Here is a 25663-nt window from a genome sequence, read left to right on the forward strand (position 1 = left end):
TTTTTAAGTAGTCATTTAAAGACTACTTTTCTAACTAATCAAATTTTAGCAAAAATAAAAAAAAAGCAATGAACTTAAATTGTATATTGCTGTCACTTTGGGCTTAAAGCGTGCATCCAGCAAATGCCTTGTTCTGACACTGACTTCCCTCTGTGTAATTCAACCACAAAACATATAACAGGAAGTTTTGTTAGCTTTGAGACTGCATTTGTACAAAGACACCGAGTTTACTCTTTCTCAACCCCAGTGAATCATCGCTTTCAGAACTTCCTCTGTAACCTAAATGTGGCACATGCTCACACGAACACATGAATGTTGGTGAATTTGTAACATTTGCATTTTCATTATAGCATTATTTATTATGTAACTCATAGTCCATTTTACCCTAGAAAAATAACCTAAACATTCAGTGGATCATGGTGTGACTATTTAATGGATCTTAAAATCCATTGAACTTGTGACACTGTGCCATTGAAACAGTAAAGAAATGTGGCTATCAGATCAGGTTTATAAAGCAGCTGATATAAAATCACATGAACATTCCAAGCGATGTGTAACAAAGGGATATTGTGGACAGTATTTCATTTACTTTCTTTTAAAAATACATCCTTAAGCATAGTTTTACCCAGCTTGAATGAAATACATATTTTAAGGCTTAGTGAATATTTGTAATTAACTGTATTTCAAACTGATGTTAAGTAATTCACCAGTTTGTAAAATCATGGTAGAGAAATATGAAAGATAAGAAAGAAGAGGCATCCATGGACTTCATTTGAATATTTACCTCCAGGGCATCGTTTTGTTACTTCAACCAATTTAAGTCTTTATTCTGGAATGCATTGTGTATGCAACATGACATATACTGCCCCAAAGTCTGGCACTCAGATTGTAAGTGGGCGAGGTCAAAGGCTAGTTCTAAAGGTCATCTCGTGACAAGAGGGCTGTTCTTTTCCAACAGAAGTGTCAATTATCATCCTGTTCCAAGAAAGAAGCACGTGACACCACAGCATTCCCCACTGGAATTGCTGAAATTTTAGACACAATGATGTCAAAACTAGTAGCATCCAGTCATAGCAATGCATCATCGTAAAAGCAAGCATTCAGCAACTTGCCTGAATAGACAAAGAGTGGACCAGAAGTCACTCTTAGCGTCAAACAATTTGTTCAAGAAAAGAGATGTTGACAGGTACATGAAGTAGTACATGAAAAGTATATGAAAGAAATGGCTACTTATTATCTTTAAAAATGTCATTTTTATTGTACTTCTGTTTGTAGGTAAATTGGTGAAGTAATAGGTAGATTAAATAGAAAGGTGGTAGGTAGGTAGGCATTACTGATATGACAAATGATGATAAATTATAGATGTTGATGACGACAGATGGATAGACAAATAGATACTACATAGATAGGTAACTGATAGGTTATGCATATCTATTTTTAGAATTACAGGTAAGGATGATGCAGCAATTCTGACTTTAAAGATGTGTTTTGGTGTTCAATGTCCCCACCCCAGTGAGCCTTACTTAAATCCCAGCAGTCGGCAAGCCACGTATGTGTCCATCTCGGTCCAGCCGTCATCACAGACTGTCCCCCACTTTCCCCGATAGTATACCTCCAGGCGACCTTCATGGCCACTTCTCCCTCCCGCAAGTCTGATGACCCCATCTGTGATAAGAAGATAAAGACACAAAACAAATTAATGTTAAAGAAAAAAAAAAAAGAAGGAAGCAGCTTTGGCCTGAGGTACCTTTGGCGTTAGGCCCCCTTCTGAGCCATTTGATAATTAACATTATGACTCTACTCAGTCATGTGAGGTCATTGCCCTCTTTCTGAACATTAATGCATCTCTCTTCCTCATCGTTGTCCTCTATTCTCCAAGCAGAAAATACATTCTGATGTAATTTCAAAACACATATTTTTTTAACTTTTCTATATTAAATCCCATTAGAGAAATTTCCCATAATTCCAGTCCTCTTAAATCTAAAGGACAGTGGTCATTTTCATCGAAATAGCAATATATATATATATATAGTGACTTAGAGTATTTCAAATTCTTAATCGCACATCAAAACACTGAACTAAGGACATGGGCAATGCTACATCAGGTAAAGAGCAATCTAGCTTGCTGAAGAGGTCATTATTCCTCAGACACCCACGGATGAGAAAAACACATCTTATCTGTGTTCTTTACTGAGAGGAAAGATATGAAACGTGAATCTTACTATCTCAGTAACTAATTACACACAGAATTATTAAAAAAAAAGTTTGTGCACAGATAAATTTCATTACCAAAAAGGATATATTTAGAAGTCATTTCCATCCACAGTAATCCAAACACCTCTCAAAGGAACACAGGTAATCAGAGAGTAGAAGGTACCTCTCATAGATCTCTGACGCCCACTGAAGTGAACAAAAGTCTCTTGACACACAACCATCTGGTGTTTGAGATTTATTGTCTTCAAAACACTATCGTATGCCCATCATAGCGCTAATGAGATTACCTCATTTGAACGAGGGTGGCTCAAGGAAATGGAATTCTGTCTTTGCCTCTCTGTAAATTAGAAATTTCTATTCTGTACAAATGCATTCTGTTGCTAATAAAAAAACAACAGCATGAATAAAAAGATAGAAATCAGAGTTCCATAGATACTAATTCTTTTACTTTTCACATTCATGCACAAATACACACAGATAAAAATAATTTAAAACATCCCTCCTTATGACATATGACCTATAAGACAGACATGACGCAATGCGCAGTAGTCTAAAATCTGATTCCAAAGCTAGCATGGCCTCTTTATCAGTTCCCTTCCATCAGCAATCACATAAACACAGCTTTACAGCAATCACAAACACATTCTGGGACAGGCTGGTCCTCAGCTGAATGGATTTAGATGTAATATACTGACACCTGCTGTTTGGTATGTGTCACTGCACATTGATTTTGACTGTTGGGTACAGTATATTGCAAAAAAACCTGATTAGTTTCTGATCTAGCTTTGTTGGACTTTAAATAGAAACTTTTAGAAATAACTGTGAGTGAAGACATTGTATTTTGAAATAAAAATTGTGTTTGGTTTTATCTTGAGTTTTGCTTAATATTTAGCTTTACCTGTCTGCTTCTTCGACAATATCCGAATTAAGAAAGGAAGCTGTGGCAGTACCAGTCGGGAGGGCAGAAGACGGCACATTTAGGAAGTGGCACCTTACCTGTGAGAGGAACACAAGACACTCCAGCATCTTCCTTATGGCCACAGTCGTGCTCTCCCCAGGAGCTCTTTGGACACTGCTCAACGGACAGCTCGTTTCCGGTGCAGCGTACTTCATCCAACAGTATTGGGCCAGATCCTTCCCCAAAGTGTGCATGGTGCCACGCTTTGGCGATGCCACTGAGCAGACATAAAATGAGATGAATTCTGGCTTCCACCGTGAAAGGCGCTCCTGTCTCATTTCCTCGCTCCCGTCAACCACACAGTGATTAACCCCATGCCCGAAACCCACGCCTTCCATCATTTGTGAGTTCCCGGGATTTGTCTTGCTTCTAATGGCCACCACTACATATGTTTAAAAATTCCTTGGTATTTCTCAACCTTTGCCCTCCCTTCTTCATTAATAACATAATCTCATTGTTTTAAAAGGTACAGTAATGAGTACCCAAAATAAACACCACATTTCCAAGCATCCTATCCTACTAGCAAACTGTTTATATCCTGACATAAACACCATTTTAACAATGTTTAAGCACATCGAGCCATTCACGTTGAGGTACAATTATCAATGCCATCTGTCTGCAGAAGTTTTTCGTGATTTCAAAATAAAGCGTTACCATTATTAAGTTTTTAGCGGCACTATTCAGAAAGAAAGCACTGTGGAGTATTCAAACGCCATTGTCTTCATTCCATCTCTTTCCTAGTGCACATAAAGCGAAGGTAGTGGCTGGAACTAAAGAAGCTACATTGGCCCAGCTTGTGCCGCCTCCATGCACACACTGTTTTGGAGACAGGGTCTAAAACCAGAGCCCTGTCACACAGACTTCTCTGAAACCGTCTATGTGGTCTTGACTAGCCTTAAACTCACAGTAAACAATCATTCTGCCTCAGCCTCTGGAGCGCTGTATAGAAAGCATGAGCACTGTGCCCAGCAAAATCCCTATGAAGAGAGCGGAGATGGAAGAAGGAAAGAGCCAAGGGTCCTGATGAGGGCAGACCCACTGGACGAGACTCTGCTGGCTGCCTCTGATCTCTTCTTTGAGAGCCGATGAGATGTGTGGCTAAATTTGTTTAAGTTGTTGTTATGTTCAATTCCTGTCATCCAGTCAAATCCATTTCTGACAAAAATAGCATCCCACAAGTTTACTCATAAGGAACTTCTACAGTTTGAAAAATTGTGTCCTAAGTTCAATGAAGATGGCATCGCCCACTGAATGAAGACCATCTTTAGATATTGCTTTTCAGCCCCCTTTGTCTTTTATCCTTGGCCTTTAACATTTATATCTTCTATCTTCAGTTCTTTATTGATATTATACCTATTCCTTTATTCATGATTCCATAACTATCTTGAGAATTGCAACAAGAATATATTAAGAGAAAAACATTCACTAGATGGGTGTAATACCCCAGTGATAGTAAAGTCTTATGCAGGCAACTTCAAGATCTTATTTGATTCATTTTATTAGGTATTGTAAAGGTCTCCAGAGTACTCACTGTTAATATTCAGGCATCTACCTTCCGGATTCTGGTAGGCTACGTCCTCAGCTGTAGCCACTAAGATCGCCTCCTGTGCACATTCACTATGTTCCCATTTAAAGGGCCCTGCCCACCTCCCATCTCTCTCTGTCTCACTGTCAGTCTGTTTCTCTCTCTCTCTCTCTCTCTCTCTCTCTCTCTCTCTCTCTCTCTCCCCTCCTTCCTCTATCCCTCTCTGCCTCTCCTCTTCTGCCGCTCCTGTCCCCAGAGGCCAGTCTCCCCCACTTCCCTCTTCTTATCTTCCCTTTCCTCTAATAAAAACCCCTCCATGTGAACTCTGTCGCACGGCGTTTTTCTCTCGCACACCACTTTCCTAAAATTTCAGCACTCATGTCTAAAACATTTAATAATTAAGCCTGTCTTTAAATAACATCAAGCCAAGTGCACAGGGCCCATTCACACCACTATGGCTTGACTGACTATGCAGACAATTCAGAAAGTGCCAAGGAGGTGGACTGAGGAATGCTTGAGGAAGGGTGCTGGAGGAAATCAAGGGAAAGAAAAATACATTTCCTTTTGCTGTTAAAATAGTTCTCAATTCAGAATCCCAATGCTCAAACCACTCTCTACCCTTAATAGTCTATCCCAACAAATAATAAAGATCAGAGTCTACTGAGCAGATAGATGTATAGGAAAGAGCACCAACGATATGCTATTGTGAAAATGAGTTAACTTTTGAAGAAATGTGCTTTGAATTCTTCACCTGAGATTTGTGACTCCTTTTTTAGAAGAATCCATAACAAGACAGAAGACACCCCCAGCTAATGGCTGCAGATCAGATGACAAATGACGACCCATGGGCCAAAGACTGAATGGCACCCATTTCCATGCTGCCATTGCACTAAGAGGGATTTCTATGAATTCCGAATGATGGGCAGCAAGGGAGAGACTGAAAGGATAATGTAATTGGTGATGAGTAACATTAACTGAAACCCAACTTTTCTTATACAAATGGTATTGAAGCTAAGCCACGTTTGTGCCTATGGCAGTGTTGGTGCTACAACAGGGCCACTGTCTACCGTCCACACAGTCTAAAGTATTTGCTGTCTGGTCTTCGATGGTTTAAATGAGAAATGTGTCCCATAAGCTAATGTTCTTGAAGGTTTGATCCTCAATTTCTCATGCTGCATGCAGAGGTTCCTCACTGGAGGAAGGACATTACCACCTCTGAGCTTTAAGGTTGTCTACCTTGGTCCCACTTCCTGTTCTTTCCTCTCTGCTTCCTGTGTGTGATGCTCATGTGTTCGGCCAGCTTCCGTCTGGCACAAAGCTTGCTCTTCCATGCTTTCCTTGACTGCTGCCATGACTCCTCCACCACAATGGATTTTATCTCTCTGGAACTGTAAGCCAAAATAAACCCTTTTCTCCCCTAATTGCCTTTGGTGATGATAATTTATCACAGCAACAACAAAACGAAGACAAAAAACCCTAAGGCATGGCCCTTTACAAGAGAGAAATTAATGGAAGCAAGCATAAAATGTGGTTTAGGGGACACATTGACTGAGTGATGGCTGGAGGCCTGTCGGGTCATGGAGAAGCCAGGCTCAAGGTAAAGCAAACTCATCACCTCCTTAGAGCTTTGCACCAGGAAGAGATGTTAAGGAAAATTTTTCATTGGATACAATTCACTGACTACAATAAGGCTAGAAGGAAACGAAAACATCAGGGGATAATGGAAAATCTGATCCCAAACTCCTACCAGAAACAAATTAAATCCAGGTGGTTTAAAGATGACCAAGGAAAAGAAAGGGGGAGGGGGAGGAAGAAGAGTCTGTGTGTGTGTGTGTGTGTGTGTGTGTGTGTGTGAGAGAGAGAGAGAGAGACAGAGACAGAGACAGAGAGAGAGACAGAGAGAGACAGAGAGAGGCAGAGACAGAGAGAAAAAGAGAGAGATGGATATAAAAAGTTCCTCTGCTGAAATAATAGGAGTGCTGTTCTTATAACCTTGGATGTAGATGATTTCCTGAAGAAAACAGGAAGCACAGAAGGGAAGAAAATGAAGCCTAAAAAGATTACATCTGAGGATAATTGAAAACTACCTCATAATCAGTCCCAGGTGAATGGAATACTGTGGAATAAATATTTGCAATATGTAATAGTAACCAAACCAACTCCTAGGATAAGGATAAGAATATTGTTAAATTTTAATGAACAAGACAGTAACCAATTTGAAAAATAATGGGGCAATGAGGTGGATTAAAGTGGAGGAAGGATTACCTGTGGTCACTGACCACCTAAGATGTTCAAGCTTGTAAGTGGTCAAATTAAAGCAAAATAAAGTATTCTTACCTGTCACATTTTTCACAGATTTAAAGGAATAATATCATCTTTCATGCAATATTTTGGCAAAGGATTTCTGTCCCCAAGGGGAAAAAATACAAAGTCTAATGTCATCCATTGACTGGGAGTGACAGCCCATTCTCTAGGGCAGAGTAACTGAGCCATGGTGCATTCCAGATTCGCGGGTTAGTTCTCAGAACAAAACATCAGGCCTGCTGCTTCTGTCTGGCCTACCTCGCATACTTAAAGAAGAATCCAGTACATGGGACTTCCAAATGGTGAGTCTGGAGAAGTGACTTATGCCAGAATCTATTTCTATAGCATCAATGCATGTTTTGTTTTCTGTTAAATGGATTTCCATATTTTCCACTGAAACAATATCATGTTAAAGATCTCAAAAACATTTAACTAAGATAAATGGATTATAAAAACAATAATAAACTCGAGGGGGGAATAATAACCAGGAAAATATCATGCGACATTAACTTAGTTTTCTAGTCATTGTTTGAGTTTGTTAAAATTAAGATGATGTGTGTTTATACACACACACACACACACACACACACACACACACGTGTTCCTTCAAGCAGGAATTCCTAGTGCCCTGCTGCTGGTTTTCGTAGGAAAAGCAAAGAAATAAATGACTCCTTTTAAAGAGATCAGATAATACTGGGGAAAGAGGCATCAAATTCATTAACTAGGATGTCAAAAAGTTCTACGTGAATTGAGTAAGCCACGTGTGCTCTGTCCTTCCCATACGGCAATCATTTCCACACCAGCCAGCCAGCTTCATGCTGAAGGTCCAAACACTCACTCCTTGCTTGTCCTGACTACAGAGAAAGCTTTTGGGAAATGCTGTTCTGATATAATACCCTGGCTTGTTTCATTTGTGAAGTTAGTTGACTCAGGTGACAATAATTCCCAATGAACACTCGCCGACTTCATTCTGTGCCTGACCCTCATTCAGTGTGTTCTCTTCACTAATCAAAGTGCATGAAACCATTATCGCAATGGCCAAATATGATCAACTCAGGACCCAAACATGGCCACTATTTGACAAAGACAAGGCAGGAATGCCAGGTAAGCACATACTCTTTAGTTTATAGAGGACTGGTTCTTTAACTACATATATCAGTTTGTAACACTTGTAACCTATGGCTATAGAAACTCATTTTTAATGATCAGTGTGCTGGCCCATGGTCCCCTCCATCACCAATGACTCCTAATGTACAATGACTGCTTAAGATTTGCCAGGCACTGGTCTAAGAGCACTGTGAGCACTGCGCTTATTACCTTATTTAATCTTCCCCAACTTCATCATGTTATCACATCAACGTTATGGGCAAGAAAACGGAGGCTCACAAGTTCAATAGCTTTCCCAGCATCCCACTGGGTTTAAATGGTTGCTATCAGCAGGCCCTGAACTGCTACCGCATTACAGCCTCCGAGGATGTTTCCAGCTGATGGCAGATGCCATGTCTAACACAGTCCAGCCAAAACGCTGTCGCTATCGCTTTCTTTCTCTTCTTCCCTACCGTGTCTTCCAGCTCTATGTTTTCGTTCTGTCATTTTACAGAGTATAGCATGAGTGAAGAAAATCCTCTACTGGCGGGATCCTGAGTCTCAAGACTGGGTCCAACTCACAGCACGGAGCCAAGAACATGGCTACAGAAGGGCACAACTTCCGCCTCTGTTAATAAACTTTCCTCTCTGATCACCCAAGTCCATATACCCAGAAATTTGAATTGTAAATATTGTAAGACAGTCAAAGTGTTTCTAATGGAGAGAGAAATAAAAAGGCAAAGAAAAGGTTTAAAAATCAACGTATACTATAATAATTTTATCCTAACATTTACTATCATTCTATAGGAGAATTTTATAGCTCCCCCTAAGGAAAACAAAACTAATGGAAAGATACACTTAAATAATTAAATTTCTGTGTAAATTATGGAACTCCAGCACAGTTCAATGTGATGTCATGCTAAGCTGGGCTTTTAAAATGCTTTTAATATTAAGTTCACAGAAAGGAACTCGAGAATGGCTCCACCTAACACTACTGGATACATAAGCACCCCCAGGTTATCTAATTTGAAAGCATCCGCCTGTCTCCCTTTTCTTCTTCATCATCCCCACATACTGAGTTAATCCAATTTAAGTAACTTAAGTACAATAATTCCTTTTGCATTGAGAAAGCTCTCCAGCTACCAATATACACTGATTCTATTCAAATGCGAAGGTCACAAAGACGGAATCTCACACGGAAACTGCAACCAGCACTGCAGCAACGCCTGATGCAGGCTCCTTTCAGGAATCCAACCAGGCAAGCAAAAGTGAAATGAGATTCGCCTACGGACAAAACAAATAAAGCAAGAAACAACTATGCCGTCTCCTATCAAACATCGAACACTAAAAACAATTTCATCCAAAGGTACTTAGCCTTTCAGTGAACAAACACATGTTTGTATGTAGGGTATATATGTAACAACAATTTTAAAAGAGGTCATGGACTTGAGAGGAAGATTGGGGGAACAGGAGGAGTTGGAGTGGTAAGAAGGAGGGGTGGAAATGATGTAAGTAGTGTACTCACGTATTAAAATCTCAAAAAAATTAAAACTTTTAATTAATAAAAAGTCAACATGCTATTGACATAGTCTTTACAATGCTATTGGGGTAAAGGCATAGACTTCTTCATAGTCAAGATAAAAAAAAAAAAACGCTGAGCACCCACAGGGTCACAGATGAGATACCCTGCATATCAGGTATTTACATTACAATTCATAATAGTAGCAAAACTGCAGTTATGAAGTAGCAAGGAAAGCAGTTTTATGACTGGTGGTCCCCATAACATGAGGAAATGTATTAAACCATCGCGGCATTAGAAAGGTTGAGAACCACCGCATTAGAGCGTTTTGAAAATACAGAACCCCGAATAGATCACCTCTAACTAAATAGAAGCTCTGAATAGAGGAATCGTGTCTAATAACCTCACCACCAAATGCCCAGCTTACTCTTAATGCTCCCTAATTAGATTGACTCCAACAGCCGATGAATTTTAGATGGCTGCTACATAGCTAAACGCTGTAAATTAGAAACATGTGGTGGACAAGAGAACTGTTAGTAAGAGCTATCCTGTAACAGCTCAGAGGTAGGACCACAGGCTTTTAGAGGCCGGCAGGCACTCGTGCTGTGCTATTCTATCTCCAACAGCGACACTTGGAAACATTCATAGCACTGGCCTTGAAACGGACGCATAGCCAAACTATTAAAAAAAAATTCATCTGGAAAAATCCACAATTTGTTACAGTTTTGCTAAAAGGAACTGACTAGCCCTATCTGACCCACCTGAAGGAATACTAGCCAACAATACTGCTAGTGTTTAAGGTCAAAGCCACTGTCCTAGGATTTCTCATGCTTGTTCCTTTTCTTACTCATGAACTACAAATCAGTAGTTAGTTCTAGTTACACAGAGAGACTGAAAAGGTTCCCTTAATGCTCAATTTTAGCCTTGCCACTATGGGATTTAAGCAAGCAAACAAACGAAAAGGAGCCAATTTGACTCTGTGACTCCTGGTGGAGAAGAAAATATCCCATCACCTGTGTTGGTTCCTACGCAGAACACTAGCACTGAGCCAATGAAGCCTTTGCGACTAGTTTCCAATTTCAGAATCTGTAAGAATGAAATGACCTAAGGACACTAAGTCAGAAGATGGGACAGTCTCCAGTGTGTCCACTCAACAAGTCTAGGCTATGAAAACAGAAGAGACTGGCATAGGTTCTAAAACTTCAGGGCCATATAGTCCAACTACACTCTATTACTTTGTCCTTGTCCCCCTGTGGACAAACCATGTGTCAAAGACGCTGTGTGAGTGACTCCAAACACTTGAATGTAAGAGAAATTAGGCTCATTATGATAATGGTATGTTGGCTATGCTGGACAGTGTTCTTACTGTTAAAGCTTTCAGAGATTGAGTGGGAGAGCAATGAGAGATCTTGGTAGAAAGAGCCATGGTAGACTTAGGGAGAAACCTGGTGCTAGGGAAATTCCCAAGAATCCACAATGACCCCAGATAAGACTCCTAGCAATAGTGGAAAGGGAGCCCAAACTGGCCTTCCCTGTAATCAGATTGCTGAATACCCCCAACTATCATCATTGAGCCTTCAGTAACTGAGGAGCCAGATGCAGAGATCCACAACCAAGCACTAGGCCAAGCTCCAGGAATCCAATCGAAGAGAGAGAAGGGAATATAGGAGCAAGGGAGGTCAAGATCACGACGGAGAAATCTACAGAGGCAGCTGAACCAAGCTCGGGGAAACTCATGAACTCTAGACCGACAGCTGTGGAGCCTCCATGGGACCAAATTAGACCTTCCCTATGGGAGAGTCAGTGGTGAAGTTTGGACTGCGAGGCACCTGGCAGTAAGACCAGGATCTATCCCTGGTGCATGAACTAGCTTATTGGAGCCCATTCCCTATGGAGGGATGCCATGCTCAACCTAGATACACCGGGGAGGGGCTTCGTACTGCCCCAACTTAATGTGCTCCCATGGGAACCCTTACCCATTGGGAGGAGTGAATGAGGTGTGGGCTTGGGGGAAGGTGAGGGAGGAGGAAGGGGAGAGGGAGAACTGTGGATTGAATGTAAAATGAAATTTAAAAAATAAATTAAAATAAAAAAACAGCTTTTAGAGATAAAAGTTTTAAATACTTTAAAATACTTCAGTGTAAATATAGAATTTTGAAAAGGCAAGAGCCATAAAACAATTCTAAACAACTTAGACTAATTGACCCAAAATCACAAATCCTATCTCAATATCAAAGATTTTGGCTAACTAGACAACATGATATACGCCTGAAAGATTCTTATCACAGGGGCCTCCTGCACAGTGCTAAGTAGAATAACAAAATTTAGTGTAAAATATTAACCTTTAAAAGATCTCACATGCTCCTAGGTAAACTTTTAAGCCTTGCTAACCAATGTTTAAAAAAAAAACATAATATTTCAGAATAATCACAAGCCTGAAAGGACACTCGATGGTGGTTTTCATCCTGAGGTCTTTATACAGATCATTCCATTCCATATATGGGAATTACTTCCTTTGTGCATGAAGAAACAACCTTGGCTCCAAAGCATAACTAACAAAAGAGGCAGTGAACTTCCAACATATAGGTAATCTTTGGAAAAGTTAAATTTAAAGGAATCTAACAATCAGTGCATCGTCCATAAACCTATGAAAAATAATAACTGTAGTAGACAACGACAGCCGTGACCTAAGAGTAATGTAAAGGCTACATTGGAAGTAGTAAAATGCCTCGCTCAGACAAAGGCAGATAAGACCTATAGAATACATGCATATCCTCTTCAGGGAGTGTACACACTAGTACAAAGATAAACATTTTTAAAAAGTGACCTTTTTTATTGGTTTAAGGAAATGCACAATCTAAACATACAGTACTCTCTCTGGTTTACAGAAGTAACAATATCAAAAATTGAGAAAATGTCAGAAAGCAAACCTGAGACCCAGCTGCCTGCAGACGACTTCGGCGTCTGCGTCGTCCCATTGGTCATCACAGATGGTCCCCCACTGGCCAGCATGGTACAGCTCCACCCGACCTTCATGCCCGCTGGTCCCACCAGCAAGGCGGATGATGGGCAACAGCGGGCCTGTGTGATACAAAATTAAAAGCAACATTGAGTCACGTTTTCTTCTTTCTCCATCACAGTGCGTGTATTTCATTTCCTCCTGTTCTCAGAAGTAATATTGATTAGGCCACATTGGTGGCGTGGGCAACACATGCATCTCTAATACACACTATGGGAATCTTGACCAGTTAAAATACTCCAGATCGAACCAGTTCATACAGAGAGCTCCTTGGTGAAAAGAGTCCTAATTTGGTTTTTTTACAACTTCAGAAAACAGAAAGGACACATGAACAAGCTTCCAAGCCCTTGAGAAACAGTTAATTTTCTTTTTTTTTTTTGAAACAGTTAATTTTCATCAGATTATGATGGTGTCATTCATTTTTTTACTTATAGTAAATTGAACATTCTCAAATGTAATTATTAACTATAATTCTGTCTATAGCATACTTTTTTTCAAGGTGAATTATTTTTACATTTGTAGAAATTAAGGAAAATTTCCATCTAATTCATTATAATAAATTAATGGACATTATATATTGGACCTCCAAAAAACAGTTCCTGAAAATTCACTTGGGTGCAGCTCAGTACACATTCACTTGCTGTGGTAAGGACCCCCACAAGTGGCCTCATTCCCATGGTCTTGGTGCCTTGCGGATCTCTAAAGCCCTCTGTCATCACTCCTGGCCCTTATGTAACCATATGTCCCCAACCTCCAACCCTAAACACAATTCCAGGACGGTTTGCACCTCACAATTCTTATTCTTACTGTGCCTTATGCTTGAAATCATGGCCCCCTGATCTTCACATAACTGCCACTTTCCCTTCATTAGGTTCTCAACTATCAACATCCCTTCTTAAGGAGGCCTGGCTTGGCTGCCTGAGCTGAATCAGCACCCTGGCGGGTTGTGGGTACAAACTGTAATCTTAGCTCTCAGATGTACCAGGATCTTTACCTTGGGCCATCAACCAGCGCCCAAATCATGACACCAAGATTTCTTTTTATTTATTTATTTATTTATTTATTTATTTATTTATTTATTTATACAATGTTCTGTCTGTGTGCTTGCATGCCTGAAGAGGGCGCCAGACCTCATTACAGATGGTTGTGAGCCACCATGTGGTTGCCGGGAATTGAACTCAGGACCTTTGGAAGAGCAGGCAATGCTCTTAATCACTGAGCCATCTCTCCAGCCCAAGATTTCTTATTAGTTATGAATGTTCGACCTAGTTTAGGCTCACTTCTGGCTAGCTCTTTTAACATAAATTAACCTGGTTTTCTTTATGTACCTTTTTCCTCGAGGCTTTTTACTTTTCTTTCCTTCTGTATATTTTACTTTCACTGCTGCTCATGTCTGACTGAGTGACAGTTGCCTGACTTCTTGCCCTGAGCATGTCGCCCTCTTTTTCCTCTTTCTTCTCCTCTCATTCTTAGATTTCTCCTCCTATTTATCCTTTCTGCCCATCAGCCCTGCCTTTCCCTCTCCTGCCTGGCTATTGGCTGTTCAGTGTTTTATTAGACCAATCAGTTGCCTTAGGCAGGCAAGGTGAAACAGCAACACATCTTTTCATAATTAAACAAATGCAGCATAAACAAACAAATGTAACACATCTTTGTCCAGTTAAAACAATATCCCATAACACTAAGGAGGCAAATCTAGGAGGACATTCACAAGTTGAAGACCAGTTTGCTCTAGATAGCAAGTTCTAGACCAACCAGTACCATACAGAGAGACTCAGTCTCAAAGTAACAATAAAAATGAATAGGAAATCATAAAATGGCACTCAGAGGCATGTCCTGTTCCATTGATGAATGTTGTCTCTCTTGGATGTTTGTTCTTATTTAGGATTGTCATGATTATTTGTGTATCAATTGTCACTCCGTCTGAATGAAGATGAAGACAGAGACACTGTCTTCCCTACCTATATATTCATGAACCTGATAGAAGGCATGAAAGAGATATTAGTTGGCTGAATGGTTAGCAAATGACACCCAGAACCTAGAGAAGATATTTCAAACAAGGGAGCGTACTCCACCAGGCCTGTGTTTTCAGCTGTATTTACAGGTATAAGGTATCTACAGGATGAAAAATGGTGCAGTGGGTGTCCCAGGTGCCCAGGGAGAACGTTTTTGAGATCAAAGGGATAGAAGGCAGTACGTTCAGGAAGCTGAAGGTTTGACCCAGACCAGAGAGAATGAAGGAAAACATAGATCCACTCTTGGTGCCTAGGGGCCCACTCCATCAACTGTGGATAATTCTAGAGTCTGGATGCATGGAGCCAAAGGTCGACCGTTAGCTTCACCTCTGAGCAGCTGTGAGGGTCACTGCTGTAGAGTCTGAAGACTTCAGACTTCAGCCCCAGCCTACTAGTTAACATCCACAGATGCATCCTCCCGACATAGCAATTAATCCTTTGCAGGTTTGCGACATATAAAGCCAGGTCTGCCTGGAGATACCTAAATTATGGGAGCATAGAAAAGGATGAATTTCTATGACAGGTTTAGGTAAACAGAGAAGAGCTGAGTTAAATGTGCATGAAAATATCATGAGGAAATCTACTTCCTTGTATACTAAGAGAAAATTAATAGGTAAAAATAGTAATGGCAAAACTGAATGGGGCAAACAGTGGAATTTATAAAAATAAAAAGAGAGAGAGAAAAAACATAGACAGCATCAAGATGTAATCGTCCTCTCACACTCCAGAAAGACATTGTCAGTGTTGCTTTGGGGAAGGTTATGGAGCCTCACTGGAGGAAGTGGGTCACTGGAGGCAGGACTGGAGGCTTTGTAGCCCCGCACTACTTCTGTTCATGGTTCCATGCAATGTGACCAGGCAGCCTCTTGCCCCTATGGTTATGCTTTCCTTGCCTAGTGCCACATCATCATGGCCATGATGCACCGTGTCCTTCAAAACTGTAAGCCAAAATAAGTTGCACTTGTCAGAGTGTTTTTCATAGCAATGGGAAAGTAACTAAGACAATCACACGTGGACAAGCATCTGTTCCAAGTGCAATATTTCATATTTGCTATCAAGGTGATCTTGAACCTTTCAGGATTTCCTGGTGCCAAAGTAAGTGTCTCATGTACAAAAATATGCAGCACATAATATTTCTGTAAATAAGATATGAAAACAGAAACTATGATAAAATTAGATATCGTTTGAAAACCAAACAGAATCATAGGTAGATGCATTCATAGTCAAAAGTAATTATATTGTTGACTATGGTTTAGATTTATGTCTGGATTTAAACATGTAAGGAAATGATTTAACTAAGGCACACTTATCATCTAGAATCATATTTAAAACACAGTGAAACTAGAACGAGTTTTTTTTTTTAATGATGGGAAAAGCTACACGCGATAGCAGCTGCCACCTTCTAAGATCACGCCCCACTCACCAGATGTCTATTTCACAAAACACTATGTTTTTAAATCTCCTTGACAACAAACTTCATTCCAATAAATAGGAATATGGCCCAGTTCAGATAACGTGATTTGTTTTGTTATTCCGTTTCCTCAGAAAACCCCAATGGCAGATGTTACTTTTATCAAATGCAAGAAAAAAAATTATCAAAGAATTTGGATTTTTATAAATGAAAGAAACTAATAAACATGAATTTGGAGGAAAAAAAGAAAAGTACACGTCACACATTTGAATACATATAAATCAAGGAAATCAAAACATCAAATCAGAAACCTTTAAAATTTACACTTTTCAATTTTATTTTATTTTTGCCTGCATGTATGGATATGTGCCATGTGTATGCCTAGTGACCCGGAGGTCAAAAGAAGGAATCAGATTCCCTGGAATTAGAGTCACAAATTGTTCACTACTAAGTGAGTGCTAGGTACTGAAACCCAGTCCTTTGCAATAGCAACAAAGGCTCTTGGCATCTGCATCACCCCTCCGGCCTTCAGAAGCCTCACCATCAGTTTAGACTATCTGCTTGTATAAGCTTCTGTTACCTAAGATGTGACCAAGAAGAAAATGGGCAATTTGTAAATATAATATAGAAGTCTGGAGGTTTTTGTGCAAGAAGTTTATCACCTGGCCAAGTGAGGTTTAACTTAGGGTATGGCCTTCGTTAAATGTCACTCCGAGCTGCAAGTGTCTGGAAGGCCTGTCAACCAGTGTGGAAAGAGGAAAGCTTTAATACCTGAAGATTTCTTCCAACTCCAGTATGCTATGTTAGAAATTCTAAATATGTGCCACCAAGACCTTGAAACTCATTCATAAAATAATAGTATGCATATGGGATCTACTTTTAGCTCATTAATATATACATTAAAGGTACAGATGGATTATAATTTAAAATTTCCAACACTTAGCTGGTTAACACGGTAATATCTATAGTTGCTTTCATGCTACAGCATCCATCAATCAAGCAATACATAGTTGAGAGATACTGAAAATATAAATGTGCCTTCCCAGTCAGAAAGCTGAATTTCTCTGAAGAAAAGGCACTAAAGGATGATATGGACCATCGTATTGGCCTCTCTGGTTTGTGTTTGCTTGGTGATAATTTATATTCAAAACAGAATGCGGCCACTGGTAGATTGTTCATGCTTCAATGGCTGGTGCATGTCTATGTGCACTTGGGCGGTGCTAACAGATTCAGCATCATGTACACAGACACACATACACACACAGAGGAGGGGGACACGTTGGGGTAGGAGAGTCTAGGAGGAGTTGAAGGGAGAGAGTAAGGCATGGATATGATCAAAATACAATGTATATATGTATGACAATCTCAAAGAATTCTATATATTTATATATTTAAATATTTATATATTGAAATGTATATATGTATACACACATATACATATATTGAAAAAGACTCAGGACTGAGAAGATGGTTCATTGGTTAAGAGAACTTGGTATTTTTGCAGAAGACCCAAGTCCAGTTCTCAGCACTCAGACAGTGACTGACAAACAGCCTTAACTCCATTCCAGATTAAACACCCTCTTCTGACTTCCACATATACTAAAGACCTTACATGGTACACATATATACATACATGTGGACAAAACTCTCATGTATACAAAATAAAAGTAAATAAATTATAAAAAAATTAAAAAGTGGAGAGTAATAGAGAAAGGTACCCAAAGTTGACCTCTGACTTTGAGATGTGCAGACACTGTGGTGTGTACGTATACACATGTACACATTACAGAAAGAGTAGGAGAGAAGGGGAGAGAGATGGAAGAGAGAGAGGTTATATAGGAGGACCTTTATTTTTGTAAGTTAAGAAATTAAAAAGAAAAATAAGCTCTACTAAAAAAAATTCTGAGATAATTTGCATATTGGTGTGCTATCATGTATGGTTTTAAGATAATTTTCAAAAAATGTTATGTTTACATTATCCATTAATTTCACTTGTACTTGCTTAGCTGCTCACCACTATTATTTTCTCAAAAAATGTCAGCATTTAAGAGAAATACATCATATTTCACAACGAAAGCACAAGCGAACCAAAGGGCAATTAGAAGGAAGGCAAAGTCTATCCTGTCAAATCCGGATTGTTCAGGAGGCCACATGGATGCGACCACACAGCTGACGGACCATTTGAAATTCATCATAGAGTCTGGACCTTTAAATTTAGACTAAGCAAGAGACGTCCCCGTCTAACTAACTAAAACATCTGAGGCACAGTACGTCTTAAAAGGAACATGTCTGGACTCAGCGAGATGGCTCAGCAGGTAGACACGTGCCTGCTGTTAAATTGCTGGAGTAGTGCGAACTGTCAATTGTCCTCTGCGCTCCACGCACATATGAGGTATGGGCATACCCGCCAAATACACACACTAAATAAATAAAGAAGAAAGTAAGTAAAAAGTTAAAGAAATGTCTGAGGGGCTTGAGAGTTTGAGATTATTTAAAAACACAAAACCTTCTACAGGTAGATATAATATTACGCATACCATAAACACCAGCAGTCTATTCCTCTGTTTAAAGTTTCCAACAGTTTGTCTCAATCAAATAATCCATTTATTCATTTCAAATGATATTGGAAATCACATTTAAATTGATACATCATCTGTATTCATTCTTAATACCACCAAACAACTCATGTCTATAGCGCTAGAATGTTCTAGTAACAAAAACAAACAACAGCTACACTTAAACTGCAAACAATAATGGTGAGACTTAACGCCTATCTGGGAGAAAGAGTCTTCCCCAGGGAAAAGGACACCAATTGCTTACCCAGGATCAAATGGTCAGCTCTGAAAACTTGCACACAAGGAGCATACAGACTGAACAGGTTGTATTTATTTATTTAGGAATATTTGTGCATATGCATATATGTATGTAACAACAATTAATGAAAGGTCACTTATTTGAAAAAGAGCAAGGAGGGGTATATGAGAGGGTTTGAGGGAAGAAAGGGAAGGGAGAAATGATCTAATTATATTATAATCTGAAAAAAATAAAAGAATAATTAAAAATAGTGCTTGACAATGTTGTCGATAAGGAATGATGTAATTACATCACCTAAATAACAGAGGCAATTAGAGATGGGAAAAAGAAAACCTGAGGACCATTCAAAGACAGTGGAAATGGTTTCCAAGGCAACAGTCTACTGCACTATAACTTCTCGGGCTTGTAAACACACGCCGAGAGCCTGGGGTCATGTGGGTCTCACATCCATCTGTGATGGGAGAAGAGACGAGTCCTGGTCCAATTGTCCCTTAACAAATTCACACACACTCGCAATTCTGAGAAGTCATTCTGCGTGTCACCCACAATGAGCTCTCTGTCAGGCAGCAGTTTGTTCTTTCTGTGTTTATTTGCCTAGGATGCTTGAAGTGATGGAAATCTTAAAAACTATAACCAATTTCCTGAATTTGTGGATGAGAAAAGCTGTATACAACATCATTGAGAAGTTGGTGTGTCGTGATCAGTCATCGCCTGAACTAGTGCCTGACATGGTCCCCTTGCCTCTAAACCTAGGCAATGATTCTACTAGAACCCCCTTTTATGACGTTATGTATTCTTACATGCATTATAGCATGTCAGTGATCATTATTCTACTAGAAATATCACAATAAATTTACCAACTGTTACAAGGGAGTAAACTAATCAGGTAGAAGTGTAGACAGCCTCAGACTGTCTGTCCACAGAGAAGGGTGAACCATCATCTTTGTCAGGATCCTACACACAAGACAGATGCTCTAGCGGGGGTGACTTTGTCCTAATGCAGTTGGGCTATGGATATGATGTGTATATGCGTAGACACACTTTTGCAGTGGTTTGAAAGAAAATGGCCCACAAAGGCAGTGTCACTATTAGGAGGTGTGGACTTGTTGGAGGAAATGTGTCACTGTGGGGCAGGCTTTGAGGTTTCTTTTCTCAAGCTTCACTCAGTGTGACAGTCACCTTCCTGTTGCCTGCAAGATGAAGCACTCTCAGGTCCAGCACCACATCTGCCTGCACGCTGCCATGCTCCCCATCATGATGATAATGGACTGAACCTCTGAAACTGTAAGTGAGCCACCCCAATTAAATGTTTTCTTTATAAGAGTTGCTGTGGTCATGGGGTCTTTTAGTAGCAATAAAAACCCAAATTAAGACACATTTATACAAATTTATAGGTACACAGTTATAAATGGGAAAAGGAAATAACCTTAGTTCAATAAAGGAAAGAATGAAAAGTAGACTAATCATAAAGCTCAAAGCCAGGAAGACTAAGTACTCTTGCTATACATATCAACAGTACCACTTCTCACATAAACTGTAAACTAAATTCTTTGCCTGGAAAATACTTTCCAATTGCAGCAATCTTTTGTTATCAAAAATGATCTATCCTTTTTACCCACACATAAATACCCTTCACAGTGGTAGCTAACTCCTCTGGATTATATTCTAATAGACCTAAGCCTACACTGCCTTCAAATCCCACAAAGGCAAATTTTCAGGGATTCTTGTCTTCTAAATGCTTTCATTTTGAGATTTCACTATACCATCACTTGACATTTTCTATTACAAACAGAGGTCTGGGGACAACTACGTCAACCATTATAAATGCATACACCAAGCCAGCCATTGTTGTGAAGGCTGTCCATGACAGCTTGTCAGGAAGAGCACCAAAGACCATCAGATGGATGCTTTTGAAAAATTCCAATCCCAATACACTATAATGTTTAACATTCTACTTTCTTAAATTTTTGGCAAAATATTGAACTTACTGTCATTTTAGATTATAGGTTTTTTTTCTTTTTATGCAGATATGTGTTCAGCTTTAGAAAGAAAAGAGAACACAAAAGATTTCTGAGATTACAGAAATTGGCCTCATGGAAAACTTTGTTAAAAGTAGAGTTCCATATGTTCTTCTTCACATATATACATATGTCTATATATGTAAACAAAAACACATGAGGACATATCATAATGCGTAGAAAAGAGACAGGAAAGTCTAAATGTAGGGGGATGAGCAAGGACTGAATGTAGGTAATGAACATGAGCCATGCAATAAAATATAAAGCTAACTGTTTTTCTAGTTCTTATTCTGTGGTGGTGGATAAGTGCATAAAAACATATTCCACAGTGAAAGTGTAAAATCCAGTGTCAAGTGCCATCGCTTCAGATTTCCTATTTCAACTGTATGGAAGCTCATTGACGTGCATAGACATATTATTTGCAAGGTTTAAATTAATAAAGTTTATAAAATTTAAAATAAAAATATTAAAACTAAAAAAAAATATTCCCGCAATATATGGCACGGAAGAAGAGGTATCTTCATCCATTGTATCGCTATCAGTTCAAGGAAAGTATAGAAACAGCTGATAATAATGAAATTCATCATTTCACGAGTTTCAGTTTTTCATCCTTAAGGCTGTTTTTGAACTCTATCTCCCCAAAAGATGTTGAAGTCCTCATTCATTCCCCGAATCTGAGAATATGGTCTTATTTGTAAACAGGGTCTTTGTAAGTGGTCGAGTGAAGATGACGTCATTAGAACAGGCCTGGAGAGGCTGGGCTACTACAGGCAGGGAAAATTCAGAGGCAAAGGCCCATGCAGGGCCGCTGGCGTGTGAATCCTGGGTGTTTGTCTCATGCGGCAAGAGCTTGGAGATGCTCGCAGACAACCTGCAGCAAGCCCTTCCACCAAGGCTGCTTGGCCCAGCCAACACCTTGGTCCCAGCCGTTCTATTTCAAGCCATTCAACTTGAAGTTCCTTCTGAGTTTGCCAGCAAAGCATTGCAGCCTCCGGGCGTTACCTTTCTTTGGATGGCTAGACTCTCTTCCAGGGAGTCTGCTTGGGGGATTATCATTTAGATTCCCCCTTGACAGTTAGTACTATGAGACCATTTGCTTGTGGGTAAATTATTTAACGGCATAAAATTTGGGAGATGTTCTACTAGGGTTCTATTAACTATGGCTTGGCTGTGGTTAAAGTGCCATCTTTCATAAGACATCATAGGAAGTGTCTTGAAGGAATAGCTTGTGGGATTTACGAATTTCCAGTAAGCACAACATCAATGAGTAGAATTGGGTTTTCAGAGGATGTTTTCTCACTTTGAACTAGCCCAACTCATCTTTTTACCGGTACTAAAGGTAGCTACATGAATAATAAATGGACAGTTACTATGAATTATAGATGTGAACTGATGGAGGCAGATAGAGTTGAGTTGGATGTTAGTTCAGAGAAATGCCCCGACATTAAACGATGACTTGATTGCACTTTTACCTGGGATGCTATAATTCAAATCTACCGTTCCACAATGTTAAAACAGACTTAAGTTACAGGTGCGGACGATCACAGATGAGGCCAGCACACTTCAGTTTCTTTCAGATAGGTTGAAAAGAAATTCTCATTGTTAAATTAACATCCTTTACTAAGGTTGAAAAGTCAACAAGCGTTCTCCCAATTCAGTTGTCTTCAGGTAACATTATTTTTTATCATTTGTGTATATCATGCAGCATATTTAATGCAATGTAAAATACATATTAACAGCTCCAAAATGTAATGGAGTTTTTTAATTCTTCTGCTTTTATATGCTGAAATTACTATGTTTTAAGAATATTTTGGTCAAGAATGTGGCTGGTTGCTTGTTATTACCAGAAGACGTTCAACTTATTCCACTAAAACAATAGAAGTGACTAAAATGAATTGTTTTATATGCCTGTGAAGCTCAATAATAGATGAAAAAAAGACTGGCATGGTAACATGACATTTTTTTGTTCTTAAGAAAACTTTCAAAAATTTATTATGATCCCTGCATATTACGAATATTCTAATTCCTAGTAGTTCCAAAAGCTCTAGGGGTAGGACTTATTTTTGCTGATTCTTCTTTCTCTTAAAACAAATGTGCATTGTGGTAACCAATTAACCGAAGCAGCTTAGTTTCTCATTTGTTATATTTGGGAAAGAGTGGGATTTTCCAAACAAAGCTGACCAATACATGTGGTTCCCATCCTTTATTTTTTCCTTGACTAACAAAGATTAAAGATATTTACACAATGGGTCTGAGGGGAAAGCATTTTCTCAAAGATGCAGGATTAAAAGGGATACAGGAGGAGAGAGGAGTTCTACCACAAAAAGATAGCATCTCAGTCTTTAGCACTAGCTACACTGGAACTCACCATGCTTCCTATGCTGGCCTTTAGCTCATGGGTAATGTTCCTGTTCCAGACTCCCGAGTTCTGAGCTTATAGGCATGAGCCACTCTGCCTGACTCAGCTAACATTTTAATTGATACCCACGTCAAACAGCATAGGGCCTTCCATAAGGGATGCCTATAAACAGCAGTTTTTAGCCCGTGTGTCCATCATTTCTATCTGAACTAAGAAATTTGGGGTGGCTAAGTAATTAGAAGCAGATTAGCATGAGGTGATAAAGGCTGTATCTGGGGATCATTCTATTATGATCTAGATTTTCCAAATGCTCTCCAAAAGCCAAGGGCTAAGGTTTGGCCACCAGCCTATGAGTATGTAGAGAGATGGGTGATGCCGAGTTACAGGAAGCCAGGTAATTATGGGTAAGCACTTGAAGGGGAATCAGAACCCTAGCCCTTTATTCTTTCTCTCTGTTTCCTGGCTGACAAGCCATGAACAGCTGTGCTCCATCAGGACCCCTACCATGACGCTCTGCCTCAGAAGAGCCCTCAGAACAATGGAACCAAACGGGCCGTGGGCTGAAATTTCTGAAAAGAGAAGTCGAGGAAGACCTCTCCCCTTTTTGAATTGATCATCCTGGGCATTTCACCACAGCAATGAGAAACCGACTAAACAGGTTCATTCCGGACCTTCATCTATTCTACCTGTGTCACCAGCCGTCGTCAGCCTGGGGCTAATTCGCTGCTGGTTAAAGACGAGAATTCCCCTTCTGCCATGGCAGCCTGGGACTGTGAAAAATGACCGCCAGTCGGAGTCAGGAAGCACTGTCTCATCGCAAAGGATCGTTGGAGGGAGGCAGCCAGCTGCCTGTGGAAATATGAGAGTAGCCTCTTGCTCCCACTCAGTGAGGATGGATGTTCCGGTAAACTATGCTGTTATCACCACACACAGGCAAAACAAATATCAAAGATGCTGTTCTGGAAGACCACACAGGAAACCAGTGTTGCCATAACCTATGCCTGCTCTGTGGTTACAAACTAGCAAGGTAAAGCCACAGTATAGCTGACGTCATTGCCTTTCACTGCACCCTCTAGCAAGGTCCTGATGCTTTCCCATCGCTTCTCTTGGACTTTGAAAGAGTCACCTAAACAGCTTTCTCGTCTCTTCACATTAGAACGGCACCATGCAATTCGTGATCTGGATGTGGGAATTAGGACTCCGAGGCTAGAGACTAAGCATTTTAATAAGTTGCTGGTAAATTTTTAGACATTTTTTCACATTTATTTATTTTGGGGGGCATGTAGTGGTTTGAATAAGAATGTCCCCCATAGGCTCATATATTTAATGCTTAGTCACCAGGGAGTGGCACTGCTTGAAAGGATGAGAAAGAATAAGAGGTGTGACATTGTTTGCAGAAGTGTGCCACTGGGAGTGGCTTTGAGGTTTCAAAAATACGTGCAAGCCCAGAATCTCTCTCTCTCTCTCTCTCTCTCTCTCTCTCTCTCCCTCCCTCCCTCCCTCCCTCCCTCCCTCTCCCCCTCCCCCCCCACAGATCAGGATGCAGAAATTTCAGCTACTTCTCCGGCACCATGTCTGCATGTCTCCATGCTCGCCGCCATGATGATAACGGGCTAACTTCTGAAACTGGAAGCAGGTCCACAGTTAAAATGTTCTCTCGCATAATAATTGCTTTAGCCAGCATCAGAACAGTTACAAAGACAGGGGCATATTCATGGCATACATGTGAAGGTCACAAGACAACTTAAAGGAGCCAGTTTTTCTCCTTACCTCATGTGAGTGCCAGGGATCAAACTCAGTTAGTCAGACTCAATGGCAAATAGTTTACCTGCTGAACCATTGTGCTGGTCCTCTCTAGCCAAAGTTTAATGTTCCCTGTGAGAACTAACTCCCTGGACTGACTCAGGTTTCCCAATCCCCACAAAGATGTTTTATTACTAATAGGTAAGTTTCGTGGAGCTGGAGCCAACTCATTACATTTCTTGCTCTGATCTGACCACGCCCCTATCACCTGAGAAGTCCCCCGCCCTTCCTTCATCAAGCATGCAGGAGGGCCCTACTTCCTCACTCCTCCATATGGGACTCGGAAACTCTGCTCTGACCCCAGTCTGAGCTTTAAAGGAGGGATCACATTTCTATATATTCGTCTTTTCTTTTGCTCCAGTTTACTGTAAAGAAAAAAAAAACCTTTGAAGCATAAGATACTGGAAATAATGTGTATTGTACTTGCACTAAACGTGATTCCTTCTCCTTCTTTCTGCACTAAGACTAGCCCACAAGCTAACAAGTGAGTGTCGCAACCCAGCGCAGAGATTTCCACATTACATACAAATAAAGAAATGGAGCAGAACGAGCTGTGAGATGCGAATGGACACATCTGTGTGCACATCCTACCATATGGTCTTCTGCTTTCCTGCCTTT

At 40.0% G+C, this 25663-nt stretch overlaps 1 protein-coding gene across 1 annotated transcript in view; it reads right to left on the reverse strand.

Moving 5' to 3' along the window:
* Prss12 (serine protease 12) overlaps nt 1–25663 on the reverse strand; it is a 49705-nt gene that overhangs the window by 20734 nt on the left and 3308 nt on the right. Inside the window, exons 2-4 of the mRNA XM_041652539.1 lie at nt 12537–12687; nt 3211–3389; nt 1524–1665 (exon numbers count right to left, since the gene is read on the reverse strand). Of these exons, the coding sequence (XP_041508473.1) occupies nt 1524–1665; nt 3211–3389; nt 12537–12687 (472 nt within the window). The remainder of the gene's footprint in view (nt 1–1523; nt 1666–3210; nt 3390–12536; nt 12688–25663) is intronic.

Source organism: Microtus oregoni, unplaced genomic scaffold, assembly GCF_018167655.1.
Source record: "Microtus oregoni isolate MIOR12 unplaced genomic scaffold, Mior012 000000F_ref0000247, whole genome shotgun sequence".
Lineage (NCBI taxonomy): Eukaryota > Metazoa > Chordata > Mammalia > Rodentia > Cricetidae > Microtus > Microtus oregoni.